The 24,875-nt window shown below is 36.3% G+C and overlaps 1 protein-coding gene across 1 annotated transcript in view; it reads right to left on the bottom strand.

Annotated features, from left to right (window-relative positions):
- Positions 1–13,206: 13,206 nt before the first annotated feature.
- abhd5a (abhydrolase domain containing 5, lysophosphatidic acid acyltransferase a) overlaps positions 13,207–24,875 on the bottom strand; it is a 13,139-nt gene continuing 1,470 nt past the window's right edge. The window contains exons 2-7 of the mRNA XM_016232758.1: positions 23,675–23,760; positions 20,994–21,366; positions 19,381–19,535; positions 15,755–15,866; positions 15,164–15,350; positions 13,207–14,209 (exon numbers count right to left, since the gene is read on the bottom strand). Of these exons, the coding sequence (XP_016088244.1) occupies positions 14,120–14,209; positions 15,164–15,350; positions 15,755–15,866; positions 19,381–19,535; positions 20,994–21,366; positions 23,675–23,760 (1,003 nt within the window). The 3' untranslated portion in view covers positions 13,207–14,119. The remainder of the gene's footprint in view (positions 14,210–15,163; positions 15,351–15,754; positions 15,867–19,380; positions 19,536–20,993; positions 21,367–23,674; positions 23,761–24,875) is intronic.

Genomic DNA, 24,875 nt, shown 5'->3' with positions numbered 1-24,875 from the left:
ACGTGTGGATCCATCTGCAAGCTTTTATTAAAGAGATGTGGTATAACAGATGTGTGTGTGTGTGTGTGTGTGTGTGTGTGTACCTACTTAACCATATTTTGGGGACAAATTTTTACCCAAAAGTGAGCTAAACATGACAAAATCTCCAAAATCCTCCCTTTGGGGGCGTCCTCATTTGTAAAACTGGTATAAAAATAAAGTAAACAACGTTTTTTTTTAAATTGTAAAAATGCAGAAAGTTTCCTGTAAGGGATAGGTTTAGGTGTAAGGCGATAGAATATATAGTTTGTACAGTATAAAATCCATTACGCCTATGGAATGTCCCCATTTAGATAGCCAAGTAAATGTGTGTGTACCTACTTAACCATATTTTGGGGACAAATTTTTACCCAAAAGTGAGCTAAACATGACAAAATCTCCAAAAACCTCCCTTTGGGGGCATCCTCATTTGTAAAACTGGTATGAAAATAAAGTAAACAAAGTGTTTTTTAAATTGTAAAAATGCAGAAAGTTTCCTGTAAGTGAAAGGTTTAGGTGTGGGGTGATAGAATATACAGTTTGTACAGTATAAAAACTATTACATCTATGGAATGTCCCCATTTAGATAGCCAAGTAAATGTGTGTGTGTGTGTGTGTGTGTGTGTGTGTACCTACTTAACCATATTTTGGGGACAAATTTTTACCCAAAAGTGAGCTAAACATGACAAAATCTCCAAAAACCTCCCTTTGGGGGCATCCTCATTTGTAAAACTGGTATGAAAATAAAGTAAACAAAGTTTTTTTTTTTATTGTAAAAATGCAGAAAGTTTCCTGTAAGGGGTAGGTTTAGGTGTACGGTGATATAATATACAGCTTGTACAGTATAAAACCCATTACGCCTATGGAATGTCCCCATTTAGCTAGCTAAAGTAAACGTGTGTGTGTGTGAGAGAGAGAGAGAGAGATCAGGATTCAGGAAGACTTGTATGGCTTATTCAGTACTCAAATGTTATACCTATCTATGCAGTACAGTGGAATACAATAAGCTGCAAAATGCAATAAGTTTAATTTACCACCTTACCCTATTAGTCAATCATTTTGTTATTTTATTTATATGTTTACTATTATGTTTTATTGTTATTATACTCTCATTGTGGGCTGAGCCACCCTAAAACGAAAATCTTAGAATCGCCCCTGCTCTAATGACTGGTACTTGTAAGATTACTTCAAGTTAGTAGAATGTCTAAAGTGGAATATTAAAATTGTTACCAAATCTTTCACCTTTACTCAAAATTTCTAGTTGTGTGGATTCCTATCACAATGACTGGATTTCACCCATGAAAAGGGCTGGTCACACTACACTTTTCATTTTATTGGCCTCCATTAATATTTCCTAACAGAAAGTGTGTGTGAATTTCAAGCCAAATTTGGTGAACTATGCCCTACAAGTTTGTATCACGTACAACCATTAGAAGATTGATAGGTAACACTTCAGTATAGGGACCAATTCTCACTATTAACTAGTTGCTTATTAGCATGCATATTATTAACATATTGGCTGTTTATTAGTGCAAATAAAGCACATATTCTGCATGACCATATTCTACATCCCTAATCATTCTCAATACCTAAACTTAACAGCTACTTTACTAACTATTAATAAGCAGCAAATAAGGAGTTTATTGAGGCAAAAGTCATGGTTGATGGTTTATTAATAGCGAGAATTAGGCCTTAAAATAAAGTGTGACTGATTGATACCTCTTAACCAAATTAAAACAAATGCAAACTACAAATTATAGGATTGAAGCATTACAGTAAAATTGAGTAGATTTCATATTATGTTTAAAAAATATATATATATATACTGTATATTACGACCGCTGTAGTGTCCATAGCAATTTTGTTCAATGTCTAGTGTGATCGTGGCTTAAATGTGACTGCATTTTTATTTTCCTTAATTACTTCTTGTTTAACCGTGCCCGAGAGACAAGTTGTTCTTTATTCATAATGGCTTTGTGCAATTGTAATTACCTGTCATACCAAGACTTTCCATGTTGTTATTTTGTTTGAAATTAAACTAAGAAGAACAAATTGCTCTGTAGTTATGCGATTTGTAAATGCGATGATATTTTGACATGTAAATGCAGCTGAGATTCTACATCACTAAAGGTTTTTGGCATTATAACTTAATTTACTGATGAGACCAAAAGCATATGAGGCTCCTTCCATGTTACTCACGGCTGATCTGTTTAAAAAGAGCTTTAGGGAGAATATTAGTATAGTTATGGCCTGTAATTTGCCTCGATCACGCTGTAAAGAGATGACAGGCAGAGATGAGAACATGGAACATACTTTGTATTCGTTAATTCATTAATTAGAATGAAAAATCCCTATCCGCATTACACACATCATAGTCAGAGAGGCAAGTATACTACTCATATTCATGGAATATTATAGTTGCTATCCATACATTTTTGGTTTTTAAAATCCCTCCTGCGACTCTACATTCTGTCATTTCCTGTCTGTGATGCTTAATAATTGGCTCCTTGTGGACCACAGGAAGCAATCACTGAGGCATTAACTAATGAGGGTCTAAATAAACGAATAGACACATGAACACAGAGCAAACAGACTCTCACATACATCTATCTCATTCCTCCTGAGGTTTACAAACAATCTCTCTCCCGCACTTTAAAAAAAAAAGTAATATTGTGAAGTTTTACTGCTGGGTTTTGAACAAAGGATTCGAATTTATGCAATTTTACTCTTGTTTCTCACTGGGCACCATCTTGGCTGTGGTGTGTGATTAATGCTTTACTGTAAAAGTGTGTGATTATTATTAAAATCATGTGTTATGTGCATGTTGATTCAGACTGAGGTCAGTGACATGTTAAATAAAGTTCAGATGCCAACATCACCAGTATGAGTAAGCAGCACAAAAATAGAATTACACAGTTCACGTTTATCTGTAAAAGTACAGTGCAAAGACAAGATGTGTATACTACTGTTCAAAACTATTATTATTCTTTTATTAAAAAGCATATTATTGAATACTTTTATTCAGCAAAAGTGGCAGTAAACACTTACACTTTTACAATATTTCAAATAACAACATTGTTTTTTAAAGGGATCATCGGATGCCCATTTTTCACAAGTTGATATGATTTCTTAATGAAAAGTCTATAACATACTTTGGTTAAAATTTCTCAATGGTATAAAATAACACCCTTTTTACCTTGTTAAAATCAGTTCTGCAGACATCAACCCGTTTTTTGCATGTTGCTTTAAATGCTAATGAGCTCTGCTCACCCCACCCCTCTCTTCTGTGTGGTGACGAACCATGCTCTGAGACTGTTTACTTTAGCCGCATTTAGCCGCAAAACCTGCTAACTAGCACATCATTAGGAAAGGCGATTGCAAAGATTCATAAAAAAACCTTATACTCACTTCTGCTGTAAGTGAAGCTGGATCACAAATGATTCGCACAAACATAGATGCATTTAGGTAGATCGGGGATGCATTCCCTTCAAAAACAAATGTAATCCTCTGCATCTTCAGCGGCTCAGATGTCGGGAGTAAATGACGACTGCTATGGTCATCATTACATCCAACAACAAAACACCTCAATCGCTATGGAGCCAGGGGCGTAAATTTCTTCTAACTGTAGGGGGGTGGGGGGCAATGAACATAACATTTCTCAAGAGCAATTTTTGAATGGGGACACAAATAATACAGCTAAAATTGTACTTGTAAGGATAAGTATACACAGAGGAAAGCCTTACTACTATAGCGTAGCAGGGAGACCGTGCCAAATTAGACAACTTCAAGCTGTTGTGGTCACACCGCGACGGCAGTCGTGTCCGTTGTAGACATTGCTATCCGTCAAGCAGGTAACGTTATTATTGCTAACATAGCGGACTCATCGAAAAATACATTGGCAGCATCTGTATTAAAGAGAAAATAATCAATTAATCCGATGTTTAAGTGAATAAAATAGCCTTGACAGCCGAGTTCCACAACTATTGACTTTGTTCTCGCTCAACGGACTTATGTGTGTATGTGATGCAGCGTTGCCAGGTTTTTGCAAAAACAAAAAAAAACCCCGCCCAAATGGTACTCAAAACTAGCCCAATCTCCCGGGGGTAAAATACACGTTTTCCGGCGGGGTTCCTCTGGTAAAATTTGCATTCCATGGGGCTAAAAATCACGTTATTGGGATCGATTCAACCCGTGAACATGAAAAAAGAGCCCGCGGCAACACTGAGGTGATCCTGTTCCCCCCGACCCGGGATTTCTGCGATGTTTAAGTGAATAAAATAGCCTTGACAGCCGAGTTCCACAACTATTGACTTTGTTCTCGCTCAACGGACTTATGTGTGTATGTGATGCAGCGTTGCCAGGTTTTTGCAAAAACAAAAAAAACCCCCGCCCAAATGGTACTCAAAACTAGCCCAATCTCCCGGGGGTAAAATACACGTTTTCCGGCGGGGTTCCTCTGGTAAAATTTGCATTCCATGGGGCTAAAAATCACGTTATTGGGATCGATTCAACCCGTGAACATGAAAAAGAGCCCGCGGCAACACTGAGGTGATCCTGTTCCCCCCGACCCGGGATTTCTACCTACGTATGGAGCCATTCTTGCCAACATCTGCTCCGGCAGTGAAACAGTGGCGTTTGAACTGTTACAGTTCACTCAGTGCGGGTCTAAGGTAAGCCAGCTGTGTCAATCAACTATCGTGGGAGTGGCCTTGGTCTGTGTGACGTCACACAGACAAGAAGCTGAGAACAGCTTGATTTGAAAAAGGAGATAATATTTTTAGAGATTAAATAAAATCCACTGGGTGGATTTTTATCATTATAGGGTGGATGTGTACACACTGCCAACACACATTTATGTTCAAACAACATGTAAAAGTAAATTTAGCATCCAATGACCCCTTTAAACTGTCTATTTATCAAATAATCCTGAAAAAGATCATACATAGTTTTTATAAAAATATCAAGCAGCACAACTGTTTTCGTCATTGACAATAAAGACAAATAGGTCAATTTTTAATGGATAAAAATTAGTTCAGTTGTAGGAAGAAGCAGGAGAACTGTAATAATATTACATTGAAATACACAGTAAACATTTTTCTTTTTTTGACCACAGTCTCTCTCTCGCTCCCTCTCATAAAATTAACAGTTTTTCAAGGACAATTTCAAGTGCATCTCAGAGGTCCATCCTCTATTATGCAGGTTTCTTCTAATTCAAACTGCACATCCTTTTCTATAACCGATTTCAAAAGAAACATTAATTTGTCTCTTACGCAGAACATTTAATTTTGTAAGGGCTAAATTTGTACCTGTCTATTTATCAAATAATCCTGAAAAAGATCATACATAGTTTTTATAAAAATATCAAGCAGCACAACTGTTTTCGTCATTGACAATAAAGACAAATAGGTAAATTTTTAATGGATAAAATTAGTTCAGTTGTAGGAAGAAGCAGGAGAACTGTAATAATATTACATTGAAATACACAGTAAACATTTCTCTTTTTTTGACCACAGTCTCTCTCTCGCTCCCTCTCATAAAATTAACAGTTTTTCAAGGACAATTTCAAGTGCATCTCAGAGGTCCATCCTCTATTATGCAGGCTTCTTCTAATTCAAACTGCACATCCTTTTCTATAACCGATTTCAAAAGAAACATTAATTTGTCTCTTACACAGTACATTTAATTTTGTAAGGGCTAAATTTGTAGCATACTGCTTATTTTTGTTTTAGTGTGGTTTATTATTATAATTATTTTATATTATTTATTTATTGATTGATTGATTGGTAATGTGTATTTTATCTGCAATTTATGTACCATAATGTGAAAATCATTATTGGTCTATCATTCTGGGCCAGAACTTTAATATGGGTGCAAACTTACTTATAGTCGCAATGCAACAAAAGTAGCAACAGATATTTTCTTTCGCATTGTGATGTACATCCATCCAAGTGAAACTAATTATCGAGAAAAAAAAAAGTAGTACAGGGTCTTGATTCTATCTAATGATTTTTGATTGGATGGAGGCAGATCTGAATGCAAGACTGAGGTTGATTTTGAGAAAGGTTTAGGTGGAGTAATTGATTAGAGAAGTCTGGCATATGTTTACAGAGATCAAGCTAAGTCATTTTGATTGAAAATTGAGGTAAATAAAATAAAAAAGGTAACACCTTATTTTAAGGTGTCCTTGTTACATATGTTACATGCACTTACTATTATAATAATTAATTATGCATAATTACATGCAAGTAACCCTAAGCCAAACCCTAATCCTAACCCTAACCATATAGTAAGTACATGTAGTTAATTAATATTACTCAGTACGTAAATGTATAATGACACTGTAACAAACAAAAAAAAGAATTATATGCATACTGTAAATGAATTGCTCACAATTGAGTGTTGCAGGGTTAATGCCAAGTTAACATTTTTAGCACTTCTGGTTCCATCATCCTGAAGTCAGTGTGTTTTTTTTAATGGGTTTCTGTTTAAAGGCCTGAAATAAGGACTAAATAAGACACATCAGTTACATTTTTTTTTAAACCTTTTACATTTCTTGCTTACAAGTGGCTAAATGGGACTACGAAGGTCGTTAAATGGTTAGTTCACCCAAAAATGAAAATTAGGCTGCGTTTTACCTGAGGCATCCTAGGTGAATATGACTTTCTTCTTTCAGACGAGTTCAGTCGGAGTTATATAAAAAATTGTCTTTGATCTTTCAAGCTCTATCATTGCAGTCAGTGGGTGTTGCATTGCTTCAGTCCAAAATAATTTAAATAAAAAGTGCCCATTCATAAAAAAAGTGTCTCACACGGCTCCGGGGGGTGAACAAAGGTCTCCTGTAGCGAATCGATGCGTTTTTGGAAGAAAAATATCCATATTCAAAACGTAATAATCACTTGAATCTAGCTTGCGCTCGCTGTTGTAAACAGAAGCAGTTCCGGGGGAATGATGTATGAGGTCAGCGTTGCGCATGCGCCGCTCAGAAGTGACGCACGTGGAAGCGAAGGGGAGAGATCAAAACAAAACAACGGTCACTAATTAGAAGTACGAAACGAGGATTTGTAAAGAAGAATGTCAGAGGATTTCAATATAAGCCAAGAGGAGACTGGTTTTCCTTTGCTAAATTAAGGAAACTTTGCTTCTTTTGCTCCTGTAAACAAACGTTGGTTTTCACGAGACTCACCGGCGCATGTGCTACGCTGACCTCATACATCATTCCCCCGGAACTGCTTCTGTGTACAACTGCTGGCGCAAGCTAGATTAAAGTGATTATTACGTTTTGAATATGGATCATTTTCTTACAAAAACACATCGATTCGCTACAGGAGGCCTTTGTTCACCCCCCGGAGCCGTGTGAGACACTTTTTTTTAATGCATGGGCGCTTTTTATTTAACTTCTTTTGGACTGAATCAATGCAACACTCGCTGACTTCAATGATAGAGCTTAAAAGATCAAAGACCATTTTTTATATATCTTCGACTGGATTCATCTGAAAGAAGAAAGTCATATACACCTAGGATGCCTCGGGGGTGAGTAAAACGCAGCCTAATTTTCATTTTTGGGTGAACTAACCCTTTAAGGACATTATATGTCAAATAGCCGAAAACTAATCTAATTGAATTAGTAGTTCACTTTCACAGCTTCATTATGTTTACATTTGCGCTCTTTCAAACTATTATAACTCAAACATTCAGGGAAAATGTCTATAAAATAAAGACCGAAAGAGTTGCTGGAAGCTAAATGGTGATGACGTTGAAATCATGTGACCGTGCCTACGTTTAGCTTTTTACTTTTCACAATTATATTTAGGTTTCAAATTTTATAAAAGTACATTCTATTTTAAGGTCCAATTCTCGCCAATAACAATAAACTCCTAATTTGCTGCATATTAATAGTTGGTAAGGTAGTTGTTTTATTGGGCAGGATTAGGGATGTAGAATATGGCCATGCAGAATATGTGCTTTATAAGCACTAATAAACAGCCAATATGCTAGTAATATGGTGTTATTCTGTGAATTTGTGTAGCATGTCGCTGTAACACTATTGCAGATCTGTGTGTAGCCTATGCTCTACATCTCTGTTTTCTCAGCCTATGCAGAGAGAGCAGTAGAGGGAAATAGAGAGATGGCTGAGAGATGGTGAGAAATCAGTGTGAGAGAAGGGGGAATTTAATAAATTAGATCTAATATAGGCGCCGGGCTGGTCTCCTAGCAACCCAACAGAGCCCTGTCTGCCGAGGGCTGTGTGAAGACCTCCTCCAGCCGTATGCTGAGACGACCCAGAGCACTGCTTCTCCTCCCTCTCTGTTGCTCTCGCATAGCTCTAGTGCTGTACCTCAAGACAGAAAACACACTCCCACAGATTAACCTCATATCTGTGCGTGACTCAGAGAGGAGATTGTAATGAACTCGCAAGGTTGAGCAATTTGTGGTGTCTGTGTGTGGTATGACACATCTCAGGTGTTCTTAAAAGTAAACTAAACAGCTCACCGCCTTGGGTAAATACCACGCAGTCTGGGGCATGAATGATATGAAAATGCAATAAAAAAATGTACAAGACATGGTGTTTTGTCAATAAAACAGTGCGAAACAATTAAACGCTAGTGTATACACACTCACACTGCTTAAAGGTGCAGTTCACTCAAAAATGTCATAATTTATTCAACCTCATGTCAGTCCAAACCTGAATGACTTTTGTTCTTCTTAGCACACAAAATAGATGTTCTGAAGAATTTTTACAATGGCGGTCAATGGGGACCAAGATAAAACATTGGCTTTCATTTTAAACTAAAAAACGCAAATATCGTTTTGAAAAATGTCTTTACTTCTTTGCATCTACACTCATAAAATTTAGTTTGAGCTTTCAGTTATGTTTCATATATACATAGAAATAAAAATAGACACAATGGCATGAATGTTAATGTGAAATGAATGTGAATAGCATTTCCGTGAGAAATTTAGAGAAATTTGATGGGAAATGTTTGTGCTCCTAGTGAAATCACTGACTTCTGGTTGTGGACGTATTCCTTTGGTACACCTTTTAAATGTTTGGGGCAAGAAAGATTATGTGGTCCCACTTTATATAAGTTGACCTTAACTACTATGTACTTGCATTTAAATTAATCATTTGAATATATTTGATATAATGCAATTATTGTGTACATATATGTTTTTACATTGTACTTATAATTTAAAAAAAAATCCTGCATGTAATTATATCTGTAATTAATTTCTGTAATTACATTTATAATTACAATGTTGACCCTTCCCATACACCTTAACCCACCCTTAAACCTATCCATACCACCAAACCTGTATCCCACCTTAATAGCAGCAAAAGTGTTTTGCAATACAATATGAACACAATAAGTACATTATACATAGTAATTAAGGTCACCTAATATAAAGTGGGATCTTTTTTTTATTTATTCTTTCCCCTGAAAGAAATTAATACTTTTATTCAGTAAAGACATGTTAAATTGATCAAAAAGTTTCAATAGAGATATTTAATATAATATAAAAAAAATATATCACAGTTTCACAAAAATATTAGAGGGGTCATATGATGCGATTTCAATTTTTCCTTTCTCTTTGGAGTGTTACAATCTCTTGGTGCATAAAGAAGATCTGTAAAGTTGCAAAGACTAAAGTCTCAAATCCAAAGAGATATTCTTTATAAAAGTTAAGAGTCAACCACGCCTACCTAAAACGGCTCGTTCTAACACGCCCCCACGTCTACGTCACTATGTGGAAATATTAGCATAATGCCGCCCAAATGTGCACGCAAAGAAAGAAGGCGTGGTTTCAGGAACAGCAGTAGTGTTGATGTAGCCATGTCAGGGAGACGCTGTGTTTCAGTGCGAAAGCAAAAGCACTTTATTTGGCCTTCCGGAAGTAGATGCATTTAGGAATCATTGGTTAAGATTTATTTACAACAGAACAGCACAACCCAGATGTTCGAATTTGTGCAACACATTTTATGGACGACAGTTATTTTAACCTAGAAGAGTACAAGGCTGGCTGTGCACAAAGGCCATTTAAAAAAAAACCAAAACAAGTAAATTCCGACTTTGCTATGACAATCTGGCGCTTCACAATCAACGACTGTAAGTATGTTTTGTTATTAGTTTAAGTATTTGCTATTGACTTTTCAAATGCGGAGTTTTGCGCAGCGCAGAGTAACGCGTCGTGTGTGTGTGTGAGGGGAACAGGGTCACATCACAGGAGAGTGAACTGCCTGTTAGAAATCATAGCACGTCAGCTTTCTTAACTGCGGCTTGTGTAGTGCATCATCACTGTGACTGTCACGTGACTCTGTTGCCCTTTCGGGCTTGAACTGATGGTAAAATTAACAACATTATTAACTGTCTTGATATTTACTTTGAAAGCTGAAGCTCGCGATTATGGTAAGGGCGTTACATTTCCGACGCGTGCTTGTGGTGTTCGGCCAATCACAATGCACTGGGTCAGCTGGCCAATCAGAGCAGACTGCGCTTGTCAAAGGAGGGGGCTTTGTTGAAAACTACGTGTTTGAGAGAGGCGGGGCATAGAGGACCTACAATAATGTACAGTATTTGAAAAATAATGTGTTTTTTGAACATTAAAGCATGTCAACATATTCTGTTACACCAAATACACAAAATAATGATCTGTAAAATAGCATCATATGACCCCTTTAAGCAGCACAGCACTGATAATAATAAGAAATGTTTCTTGAGAGAATCTTGAGAGAGGGTTGGTGGAGTGGGGTATAAGTGGTTATGAATGAATGAATGAAACGCATTTGTCCGTGTTTCACTCAGTCTCGAATCGCCCTCTCGTAAAGCGCTTGAGAAACAGTGTCTATTCCGCGGCTCAGTATGCTTTCAACTCGTTTTTTTAGTCTGGAGCAAGACTGTAGGACATTCACATTACATGAGTTAACTGATTTTTACGTAGAAAGGGCGACAGCGCACTGCATTAAAAGAAATGATCATTCATGTTTTCATGACCGCTGGCCAAATTCAAAAACAAAACTAAAATTAAATCATCTTTGAGAGCAAGGGGGCCCCCTGGTGTTTCGGTGGCCCTACGCAGCTTGCGTATTATGCGTATAGGGAGGATCGGCTCTGAAAGTATGTATACAGTATGAACACAATATGAACATGCTATGACCACCATGTTGGCATTGTCAACATTTAGAAAAATAAAATAAAATATAAAATAAATATTTAGAATTATATAAAGACTATAAAGAATTTCAGGATGATTTCTGAATGATCATGTGAAACTGAAAACTGGAGTAATGGCTGTTTAAAATTCAGTTTTGCCATCACAGGAATAAACTACTTTTTAAATTAAGAACAGTTATTTAAAGGGATAGTTCCCCCCAAAATTTTAATTCTGTCATTAATTATTCACCCTCATGTCGTTCCAAACACATAACCCATTCACCACGAGGATACGTTGTTTTCGTTCAGATCAAAGCGTAAACAACGTAAACAGCGTATCCGCGTGGTGCAGCTGACACAGAACAGCATATGTTGTTTACGTTCTACTCTCTAAAATTGCGCCAGAGGAGACGAATTGTTGAATAAAGCCGTTATTTTTGTTTTCTTTGCACACAAAAAGTATTCTCGCAGCTTCGTAAAATTACAGTTGAACCACTGATGTCACATGGACTGTTTTAACGATGTCTTTGCTACATTTCTGAGCCTTGATTGTGTAAGGATCCTTGCTGTCTATCTATGGGAGGGTCAGAGAGCTCTCGGAATTCATCAAAACATCTTAATTTGTGCTCCGAAGATGAACGAAGGTCTTAAAAGTTTGGAACGACTTGAGGGTGAGTAATTAAAGGGATAGTTCACCCAAAAAATTTTAATTTGATGTTTATCTGATTACCCCCAGGGTATCCAAGATGTAAGTGGCATTGTTTCTTCAGTAGAACACAAACCGTTGCAGTCTGTCAGTCTTATAATGGAAGTGAATGGAAATCACGGCTTTGAGAGTAAAAAAAAACATACACAAACAAAACCAAATTAAACCCTGCGGCTCGTAACGATACACTGATGTGTAAAGACACGAAACGATCAGTCTGTGCAAGAAACTGAACAGTATTTATATAGTTTTTTACCTCTGATTTTTTACCACTTACATCTTGGATGCCCTGGGGGTAAGCAGATAAACATCACATCTTAATTTTTGGATGAACTATCCCTTTAATGACAGAATTCTAATTTTTGGGTGAACTATTCCTTTAAATGTATTTAACATCACGTCTTTGCTGCATTTTCTATTCAATAAATGCAGTGTTGGTGAGCATAAACCAGCTTACAATACATGTACTGAAGTGTAATCAATAAAATGAATAAAACCGTTTTGTATTTCTCTGTAAATATGTAAAATTGCATTCTGTTAGGACCGCAGGTTTCCGAGAACATCTTTCCATGTCTTATCAGCAAATTTTTGTGATGCACCATTCGAGACTATCATGTACTTTCAAGGCTAAAATGTGCTTTTTAGTTTAATTCAGTAAAGCACTCTGGGTCATTCAGCGTTACCACATGCACAGGAAGTGCAGTCATAAAGTGCTTCCTGTGGGTTGAGCTGGGGGGGTCATATTATTGATGTAGCGGATGTTATAATGACTTAACATTGCCCTTGATGCTTAACTGCATTGACTCTGTAGTCAGTGTCAGTGAGTGTATGTGATTTAACTGCATGGAGTGTGTGTGTGTGTGTGTGTGTGTGTGTGTGTTGGTGGGGGTGGTGCAGGGCGGTAACAGACCTGCAGTGTTACATTGTGCCCTCTTGTGGATATGAACAGACATTATGTACAGACCATTCGATCCTAAGAACATTTTGTATCAGTAGTTTTTGACAAAGCCTACGAAATATTTCTGCAAATGGAGAATGTTACATCTATGTAAGGAATATTTAAACATTTAACCATGAGTAAGGTAAAAAAGGCATTTAATGTACAATATAAAGTATGACCTGTAAATCATGAGAGGTTTTCCACCTGGTCTCCAGGGAACCATCTGGCCACAATGACGAGTGCGTTTCATACGGCCCTTACGACAGGGGGCAGCTGTATTCAAGAGACTCATAAAATAAGTTTATTATTATTAAAATTAACAATAGACATCTTGAGTTGGCACATGAAAAATAGATTGGACAAAATTGGAAAAATATAAATCCGAACAAATGTTATTTACAAACTCTTTATGACACCCACAATTTAATTTAAAACTATATTGACATTAAAATCACTGTTCCTTACAAACAAATGCCCATTTATTACTAAATGCTTTTACAGAATATTGACTAAAGCACACATTGCATTTATTTTGCCTGAATACTTAACAGGCTGTGACCTGGGGCTCAGTATCTTTATTTAACATTTGTGAAAACTGTAACACCAGCCTGCAGGGCAAGATGGATTTTAAATGCCAAAATGTATAAATGTTTTGGAAACTGAGACACTTAAAAAAGATTTTGCAAATGTTCAGGTTACACATTAAGTGAACAGCAGGAACAGAGAACACATCTGCTTTCTGTTGCATGTCTGTCTCCCTTCTAATCCGATTTTATAGTTTCATGAGGTAGAAAACAAACAAAAAGGTTTTAAAAGCTCTAAAACACAATCATTGCTGTCTATATTCATAAAACATTCATGATAGTTTAGAAACACAAAAGATGAAAAAGTGTATAAAAATATTAATAATGAAAACAATTAACAAGGGATTTTTTAAATGATAAATTAATGCCTAACAGCTCTGATTTGGAGAATTTTGTCTGTGGATTATATGTATATATTAAGTTCTATTTAAATAAAGCTAATATTTGCTAAAACCCTTCAAAATCAAAGATCACTTTTTTTTTTATATAAACATTAGAATTTTTTCATGACATGCAAACTCACAAAAATGCTTTAAAAAAAATCAGTAGTGGTGCAAAACAAACATATAGTTTTCAAACCAAGTGGCTTTCAAACTCTCAGGTTCAAAATTAGGATGCCACGAAGATAATCTGCTGCTCACAAGCTGATGTGGAGATACACAGTTCTGCAGAAAGCCATGTGTGAAGAGTTCCTGATAGCATGTACCTTCATCATCACTCTTCAGCCTATTGTTTCACAGACACGAAGTATCTTCTGGTTGAAATCCTCTGGCTGGTCAGCATACACATAGTGTCCTGCGCCTCGTATGGCCTAAAACCAATGCATGCCAATAAGAAGTTTAATATTAGTACATAGGCACAGCCTAAGAATACCAAGAAAACAATACAATATGTGTATCAGTAGAGCCATAATAAAATGTAGCTGTTTATTTTGAAGCACTGCCACAGATTGTGATGTAAAACATTGCAATATTTTTGCTTGGCTCTTTTTGTATAACTAACTTTCCCCATTAGCTTGAAGATTACACAATGGCATTGCAGAACTAGACTAATTAGCTCCGTTATTGTGGTGAGAGGAGTCAGTCTGAAACACAAGCGCATTCATTGATTGTACAAAGACCTTTGTTTTTGGACTGCCAATTCAAGCAATTACAAACTGTACTTGTACAAGACTGCTTGCTCCCAACATTTTAATCTATTAGAATTTTTGCAAATTTAACTCCCACTGTGATTAAGAAGTTACTTGCGAAAGCTATGTCATCCAGTCAAAGCTCCCAATGTCTGTGAAATTCCATAATCCTATGCCTATATCAGGCACTAAAACGGAAATATTGTCATGTTGCCTTTAAAAATTAACCCCCTTTGCATCAGTGTTGCTCGTACACCAGTGAGTCTCAAAATTGTGTCAAAAATAGTATTTAACTGCTCCATCCTTCAATAATAGCCTCTCTGACAATGACAAGGGATCTTGATAAAAATAAACTTCAGTCACTCATTTGGAACAGTGTGATCCCTCAGAAGCATATGCAGAGTAGCAGGTGCTACACACTTTCTCCATAATACCTCATTGTGACTAGGTGTGCCAAGTTTGTAATATAGAAGCAATGTAAATGTGGGCAGCCATGTGTTCAAATGCATTCATCTGTGGGATGTTGCAAAGTTACAGTATGTTTTCATAATACCTCAAGAAAATATGACCTCTTTAAAGCAATGCACAAGTCTCTATGAGTGACATTGTGTGTTGAGCAGTGAATAGAGAACTCACAATAATCTCTACATGGGAGTTTGGCCTCATTTCTTTGATTGAATTGCCGGAGTGGCCATCTATGCTGGAGCGTGAGCCATAGATCACCGTAATGGGGATGTCGCTGTGAATCAGGCCAGTTCTCTGCAGCATGGGCCTCTTTGCCCAGCCATATGGAATGGTTATGTTTTTAAAGGCTGTTTCACCGCTAAAAAAACAGAATCATAACAAAGAACCGACCATTATGAGCATTTCAACATTCACACATACAGTGGGGCAAAAAAGTATTTAGTCAGCCACCAATTGTGCAAGTTCTCCCACTTAAAAAGATGAGGACCTCTGTCATTGCCAACAAAGGGTATATAACAAAGTATTGAGATTAAATTTTGTTATTGACCAAATACTTATTTTCCACCATAATTTGCAAATAAATTCTTTAAAAATCCTACAATGTGATTTTTCAGGATTTTTTTTTTCTCATTTTGTCTCTCATAGGGAGAACTTGCACAATTGGTGGCTGACTAAATACTTTTTTTCCCCACTGTATATATTTTGTACAAGGCCATTCACAACAAAAGCATAATGGAGATGATAGATAGATAGATTTGTTACCTTGGAATTTGGACATTAAGATGGTAAATATATTCTGTCACTCTGTTGTCATTAAACACAGCTGCAAATTTCTTTTTGAAGTCTGGTCTCAGAGTCTGCACAAGCGTAGGGCCTACAGAACAATGTGAACACACATCTGTAAAAACTAAAAATTGAAAATCCACCTGAAATCGATCTATCCATAAATATTATAACCCATACAATTTTCATCTTATCAATTCTTCACTTCACGTGTCACATGTTTCCATAGTCAGTGACTAATGTCCAGCTCCATTCAGAATCCTACAGAACTCATCAGAAAGCTCTGCAGATTTTCAAGGAATTGGACGTCCGATTTGTCCCGAGGGGGGCACACACTACTCAAAATATTGAGGTGGAAAATGGAGGAACAATTTCCTGTTAATAAATTTCCCAATTATTAATTTTATGTCTCCAGAATGTGTTTCTTGGTTGTAATGTTGATGCAATTCCTGCCAATGCAACCAATATTGATTATTTTACTTTCTCAGCAACTAGAGTACAAAATGCGAAGGTGTTTAGTCTTTCTTGATATATCAACCAATCATTGCAGAAATGTAATTTACATTATATTAATTTGAACCGCTGGCAATAAAGACAACTACATAATTATAAAGGGTAAAACAAATTATAAAACTATAATCCAAAACACTAACATTAAACATATGCATTATATAGCAAATCTCATCTGCTTGATTATTATATTGCCGAAAAATGTAAATATATGACTACAATATATAACTATATTATTGCCCAGCAGTATATTAAAAGTTGGAAGTATAGCACATTGTACTTTACCTTCATACATACAGTATGCTTAGGTAATGCGATTTATAGTATATAGCAAATCTCATCTGCATGATTGTTTGCAAATTATATTATTGCAAAAAATTATTAATGTAAAGTTGGATATTTAAATGTCCAATTTTATCTGCATACATACAGTATACTCGTGTAGGGTATCATATAGCATATCTCAGCTGCTTGATTGCTTGTATCATCGCAAAATGTAATCTTCCAGCTCTAATCTGCTAAATGCGACTACTAAGGCATGGAGATATAAATAAATTAATAACAATAACATCATACATTTCTGTAAAGTTTCTTTGAAACTGTTTGTATTGTGAAAAGCACCATACAAATAGACATGAGACTTGAGAAATACTGAATATTTGCAAACAAATTTACCATACCATTTGAGCAAAAAATTAATAAACAAATACAAATTCAAACTGAAGACCCATGTCAAGCTGGACATACAGCAATCATTTTCATTAAACAGCGGACAGTGCCAGTCAGGATTTTGTGGTAGGTAAGTGAAATTATATTCATATTGTAAATTTCTTAATTTTTCTGTCTAAAAGTTAATAAGGGAGGCTATTTTCAACAGTTAAAAAGAAAAAAAATAGAATCTGCAGTTTAGTGTTCCTCCTTTGATTAAAAAAAAAAACATATTCAGCAACTGCACATTACTATTGGATTGTTTGTTAATTATTCTAGCCAATTTGATTATTGGTAGCTTTCAGTTACTAATAATAGTATAGTAATCATAGCTCTGTTTAACACTTTCAACTATGTTAACAGAACAATGCCGATTTCCCTAAAAAAATCTGCAATTATACTCAGCTGTGAAAAAAGTAGATTCTGTCTGGGCTTGCTTGTGATGTTAGAACCATCCTGAGTCAGGGGATTTCTGGCTATGAGTTTATGCTACTCCTAAAATACTGGGGACTTTCTGTCTAAACTAGCACTCAATCATCTTTGGACCGATCTGAAAATTAAGATACAACAAGATCAAACATTATCATGTAAAAAATAGGAAAAGAGGGAAAGAGAAATGAAATATTATCTAGGCCTGGGCGATAAAACGGTATCGATATTTATCGACGGTACACCTTCATTGATAACGATATTAAAAATGTTATGATATAGCGCATGATATAGGCACGTGCTATGAGTGATGCAGACAGCTCACACAAACACGAACACATGCTGAATTGAGTGCTGTGCCTGCCTGTGATGAGGAGATTGTGAATAAAAACATTAATATTAGTCGAATTTAAAATAAACCTTCGCATTTGAATGCAAAAATGGTACAATCGAATGTTAGGAGTGTGTCAGGGAGCGTCATCACTGGCGTGCGAGATGCGGTGATGATGTAAGTGACGTTGCATTTTAATGTTTTGTCACGAGACGCGCAGTTGATGTGTTATTCATTCAAAATATTAGAGAAATATAGTAGCTCAATGCGTAGAAGATCTTGAATGGGTTAAAACCGAAACCAAGCCATTCACACAGAACGCATATTCAGCACATTTTTAGACGGACAAATATGACTGCTGCACTCGCGTCTCATGCAAGAGATGTTAAGTCATGCAAAGTTAAAACAGTTTTAACATTTAGAAAACGCAACGTGAATTTGTGAAGGTTTATTTCATTTCACTGCGTCTCATTTGTTTTTAAATGCAATTTGTGTGATCGGCGAATTGGCTCTTTGTATTAGGCTAAGCAATACATAAACACATTATGCTGTTTTGTTCATAATTCACCTCACGCACCGGATGCGTGCGCGCGCGCGCCCAAAGACAGTTGGACATAGTGGTGCATTAGAGGTAAAAAATTATATAAATACTGTTCGGTTTCTGGCACAAACCGGTCGTTTTGTGTATTAGGATATCAATGTGTCGTCACAAGCCGCAGGGTTTAGTTTGGATTTGTCTGTGCATGTTTTTTTTACTCTCATAGATTTTGTTACCATTGCCATGCGACTGATAGACTGCAACGGTTGGAGTAAAAAATCATCAAATGTGTTCTACTGAAGAAACAAAATCACCTACATCTTGGATGCCCTGGGTGTAAGCAGATAAACATAAAATTTCATTTTTGGGTGAACTATCCCTTTAAGACTTTTTTAATCTGCATATAAAACATAAGAAAGGAGATATTTGTTTAAATTTTATTTTGTGTTTGACTGTTAAAAAATAATATATATGCCTATATATATTTATTGTTTGTCTTAATAAAGTGGGCAAATAAAAAAATACAGTGGTTAAATAAATAAAAAAATTATATTGCTCTGTTTTAAAAAAATTCAATCAATATCAATAATTATCGATACCGAACGATATGAAACATATATCGTTGATATATTTTTTAGCTATATCGCCCAGCCCTAATACTATCCCAGATGAGTTATTAAAAAGCTAGCTTGATAAAATATGACTGGAATATCATCATTAATATTAATCTAAGAACACAAATATTCAGATCCTGGAAAATTCTAGGGTTATTGACAAAGCCAATTTGTTCTTGCAAAATGATTTTACAGCAGCATATACACAGAAGGCAATGCGTTTAAGGTATGAGCTATGAGACAGGTATGAGGTATGATAAGTGACATGCACCAATTACTGATGGAATAATTTCAGTGAAATTGCAAGCACAACATCTTGGCTAAATCTGTCCCTGGGTTTCATTAATGGCCATCTTTATCAAATGGTGTTCCACATAATTTAAGATATACAAGCACATCTTGAGCCTTAAGGTATCATTTCTCTTTTTCTCATTATTACTTTTGATTTGCACGCTCAGATTAGAGTAAATCTTACCTAAAGGTCCAGCCAATCTGAGACCAGCGAGAGGGTTGAATGGGGTCAGCATTGCCCCTATAGCTTTGATCCACACAGGAATGGGTCTATCTTGGTCTCCTGGGTCAGGACGCTCTGGAAAACCCCACGGTTCCACCAGAATCAGGTGCTTTACTCTGGACAGTGTGTAAAAAGAATGGCATGCTGTAATAAATCAGTGGCATATTTTAACTGGATCACAAGCCCATTTAATCTGAACACTTTTATTTAATATAAAAATCTTAGTGGATATAATAGAAGCAAAAATACAACTCTAATGCTGTTGAAATCTGATGCAAACAAAAATAGTTTTGAATCAAATTCTGAGATCAAACTGCTGACAGACATCAAGGTTGTAGGAAATAGGGAAACAGGAAGGATGTGAAGAAAAGTGGTTTGCATCTAGAGTGCACAATTACAACACAACAGCACACAGAAATGAGTTTCTATTCATCAAAGGGCTGATTTAAAATCAGATTAGAGGATACAGAACTGCAAATGATAAATCTGAATTTATGGAAGTAGAACTACAATGGGGGAAAATGCACATAACTACTAAATGTTTAGCTCTCTCGCTCTCTCTCTCTCTCTCTCTCTCTCTATATATATATGTTATGTTTTATCTTAAAATTTGAGCAATGCAATTCTCTGTTGTGACTGTGTTGAAGTTCTTTAAATTGCCATTGCATGACAACGTGCATAAAATGCAAGACAGTCAAATCTCAAATTCTGACATGTTCTAACCTCTGCCGGAACCATTATTATGTTTACGATTATGAGACATGACCATAAAATGATGCAACAAACTATCATCAATTAATATGACATTTGCGACTTTTAGTAAATTAATCAAATGTACTTTATTTGTAGAAATAAGCTTGCACATTAAGTATTTATTTTAAAGGGATTGTTCAGCCAAAAAATTATTTTTAGAAAAAGTTTTTGTAAGAAGAAATTTACAACATCTTCAACAACATAATATCTGAATATTTGTGAATACATGTTATTTTTCTGAAATGCTCTGGGATGCACAAAATGCACAAAGAACGTAATGCTTACAAGGGGGGCATTAAAGGGTCAGTTCACCCAAAAACGAAAATTCTGTCATTAATTACTCACCCTCATGTCGTTTCAAACCCGTAAGACCTTACTCGCAGCTGACACAGAACAGCATACACTGTTTATGTCCAGCTGATACTCTCCAAAATGGCGCTACAGGGTGATGCGGAGGAGACAAATTGTTGAATAAAGGTTTTTTTGTTTTTTTTTCAAAAAAAGTATTCTTGTAGCTTCGTAAAATTGCGGTTGAACCCTGATGTCACATGGATTATTTTACCGATCTCCTTGCTACGTCTCTGGACTTGGGAACATTTCAGTTGTATTGCTGTCTATGGGAGGGTCAGACAGCTCTCAGATTCCATCAAAAATATCTTAATTTGTGTTCCGAAGATGAACGAAGGTCTTACGGGTTTGAAACGACATGAGGGTGAGTAATTAATGACAGAATTTTCATTTTTGGGTGAACTAACCCTTTAAGATCATGATAAGTATACTTTACTGACGCTGAGCTCTTTTTCTTCTCTTTAGTTACAAACCTGGTTGGGTATGTGATTGCGTAGGATGCAGCCAGATATCCTCCAAGGTTATGGCCTAACATAATCATACTTTCCAGGCCCAGCTTCTCCCTCCACTGTTCGATGGACTCCACAAACTGGAGCTCAGCCTCCTGTGCATCCGTGTTAAAGTGAGGTCTGCTGCTCTGACCAAAGCCCAGCAGGTCGAAGGCGTAAACGGGCCTCTGCTGAGAGAGAGAGTCCAGGTTCAGCGCCCAGAGTCCCACACCGCCTCCAAATCCATGCAGCAGCACCAGAGGGGTCTTATTTTCCATTGGCCCCTTAAATACCAATGTCCACAGTGAGCTTTTGTCAGATATGTGGACAAACTGCCTGCAGAACTTGCTTGTGATGTCTGATAGGAATAAAAGGAAAAGAGAGGGAATCAGTAAGTTTCTCCTTTACAGAGAACCAGACTTTTATTTATATATTTGTTTATTTTATTTTTTAATAAATTAAAACTTCATTATCACTTCACTATTTTTGATCAAATAAATGCAGTCTTGGTGAGCACAAGAGGCTTATTTCAAAAACATTCAACCCATCTTAAAAAATGGCAAACTTTTGAATGGCAATTTATATTGTATATGATGTACATTATTGATTGTAACAACAAAACTAAATTAAAAGCTAGCTATATCAATATATATTGATCATCATCAGTTATGTGGATAATATAACTTTAGAGACAATTTGCTATTTCTATTAACAATTAAAATTGTGAAAGTTTAGATTTTGAAAAGCTATCCTGATTTTATCCACCTTTTTCCTAACGAGCCTACTGTGTTTTAAATTATGGGAGGCACTTCTGTTTTGGGGAAGTTCCACTCAAAAAGATGAGATTAAGATTGCACTATTTCCTTATCCATCATTTTGACTGAATGGGCTGTAAATTTTCATTTTCTATTTTCAGAAGTTAGGAAAATAACGTTATGTTTGGTATATTAATGTTATGTGGTATAACAACAATATCAATAGAAAAGCTCTTTTCAGCTTGTTGCATTATTTTCCTCCTGATCATTTTCATGTCTCCTTTGTATTCCGCTGTAAGTAAACGAAAAAAGACAACATATACTGTACATTTGTGGTCTGCTCTCCCGATTTAATTTACGATATAAACCATGAATAATTCCCTGGAATGCACTCATAACCTTTCATTTTTCTCCCCAAATCCTCATGTCTCTTTCCAGGTTTGTTTTCACATGGACGCTGTAAAATGTAATTGTTATGAAATATAGACTTAAATTACCATAATGATATTATCTATCACGTCCGTAATATTGCTGTGGATAGAAGGAGCATCTTTGGGAGTTATTAATGGTGTGTTGAAATTAATTTGTTTACACTTTTACACTATTAAAGGGTTAAGTTCACCCAAAAATGAAAATTAGCCTGTGTTTTACTCACCTCATTTTGTCTCTCATAGTTGAGGTATACCTATGATGAAAATTACAGGCCTCTCTCATCTTTTTAAGTGGGAGAACTTGTACAATTGGTGGCTGACTAAATACTTTTTTTCCCCACTGTATATGACTTTCTTCTTTCAGACGAATCCAATCGGAGTTATATTAAAAATTGTCCTGGCTCCTCCAAGCCTTTCAATGGAGGTAAGCGGGTGTTGGTTTATCAACAGTTCAGAAGACGTGAAATACCCTTTCTTTTTTAATCACTTTCTGTAGTGAATCCATGCATTTTTGTAAGATAAATATCCATATTTCAAATGTAATAAACACTTTTTTCTCACTTCTGCTGACTGTGGTACGTGGAAGCCATTCAGGTGGATGATGTAGGACATATGCGTCATGTGCGCGCCTCTGAGAAATGCAGGAGCAAAGGAAACAAAGTTTCCTTACTTTAGCAAAAGGAAAATCAGTCTCCTCTTGGCTTATTTTGAAATCCTTCAACATTTTTCTTTACAAATCCTCGTTTTGTGCTTCTAATTCGTGAACGGTTTTGTTTTGTCTCCGCATTCGTCACTAATCACGCAATGCCGACGTCTTACGTCATCCGCCGGAACGGTTTCCATGTTCAACAGTCAGCGGAAGTGATTTTTCTTTACAAATCCTCGTTTTGTGCTTCTAATTCGTGAACGGTTTTGTTTTGTCTCCGCATTCGTCACTAATCACGCAATGCCGACGTCTTACGTCATCCGCCGGAACGGTTTCCATGTTCAACAGTCAGCGGAAGTGAAAAAAAAGTGTTTATTACATTTGAAATATGGATATTTATCTTACAAAAATGCATGGATTCGCTATTGGAGGACTTTATTCACCCCCCCGGAGCTGTGTGAGGTTTTATTACGGATGCGCGCACTTTATTTTACGTCTTCTGGACTGTTGACAAAAAGCACCCACTTATCCCCATTGAAAGGCTTTTCAATTTTTAATAAAACGCCGATTGGATTCGTCTGAAAGAAGAAATTCATATACACCTAGGATGCTTTGAGGGTGTGTAAAACACAGGCTAATTTTAATTTTTGGGTGAACTAACCCTTTAAATTTCCTTTTAATGGTTGAAGGGTGAGTAAAATAATGTCACCTCATTGTACCCAGTTTTTGAAAATGCTTATTATTGTATTCATAGAGTGAACTTAAGGGGTCATGGGGTTTAAGACAAAGGTGGATAAATTGATACAAACAAAGGACACAATGGCAGTTACTCACACTGCAACATCTTCTCTTCTGCATCCTTCAGTTGGCTCTGTGATGTTGGGCACCAGGAGGGCAGCCAGCCAGTGATCCACCATGATCTACAATACAATGAAATGTGAGCCTCTTTTTCTTATTTTACTCAGACAGAAACTAAAACACCACGTCTGAAAATGGTTGTTCTTTAATTAATAATACTAATACTGATACTAATACAAAAAAATACATACATACATACAGGAAATACTAAGAAGGCAAGGCACAGGTTAAAATCTTCTTTCAGAGCAGTAGCTAACTAACTAACTAATAAATAAGCTCTATATGAATCATATTCATTAAATATGAAATAGGAAATTAAAAAAAAGTATTAAGTAGGCTTTCAAATCTGCTTTCCAGAGAACACAAACCTCAGACCTCGAGAAATTACTTGATAAAACTCAGTCTGCGAAGTCAAAGCAGCATTGAAAAAAAAAGTACATTACAGTGTCCATGCTACACATATTACATGTTAATAAAATATATTATTAAACTATTATATATAACTAATGACAATGTTTAATTATGCACATTTCCACAAAATAATCATATTGAGTATGGGATACAATGCGGCTATATGTCCCAAAACTAAAGAGAAACCAAACCAAAACAGTACTTTCTTAAAGGGGTCATATGATGCTGCTAAAAAGAACATTATTTTGTGTATTTGGTGTAATGAAATGTGTTTATGCGGTTTAAGGTTCAAAAAACACATTATTTTCCACATACTGTACATTATTGTTTCTCCTCTATGCCCCGCCTTTCTGAAATGCATCGATTTTTACAAAGCTCATCGGTCTGAAAAGCGAGGTGTGCTCTGATTGGCCAGCTATCCAGTGCGTTGTGATTGGCGAATACCTCAAGCGTGTGACGGAAATGTTACGTCCCTTACCATACTGTGATGTCTGCGGCAACCACATGTGACAACCCCGGGCTGGACTCCGCTTCGTCTACGGTGAAAGCCGATCCGGCGATCCACAGAGCGAAGTTGTAGTATTTCCTCAGCGACCAGCACAGATCAGCTCCAGGCATGACGAAGCGATATCGTCCTCATTTGGAAGGCCAAACAAAGTAGTTTCGCTTTCACAAAGAAGCACACAGCTTCTTTGCCACATGGCGGCGGCGGCAACAATACTACAGCCAGAATAAAAGTTACGCCTTCTTTCTTTGCGTGAACATT

The sequence above is a fragment of the Sinocyclocheilus grahami genome, unplaced genomic scaffold, assembly GCF_001515645.1.
Source record: "Sinocyclocheilus grahami isolate Dianchi unplaced genomic scaffold, SAMN03320097.WGS_v1.1 scaffold418.1, whole genome shotgun sequence".
NCBI lineage: Eukaryota > Metazoa > Chordata > Actinopteri > Cypriniformes > Cyprinidae > Sinocyclocheilus > Sinocyclocheilus grahami.
This window is presented reverse-complemented; position numbering and strand designations above follow the sequence as displayed.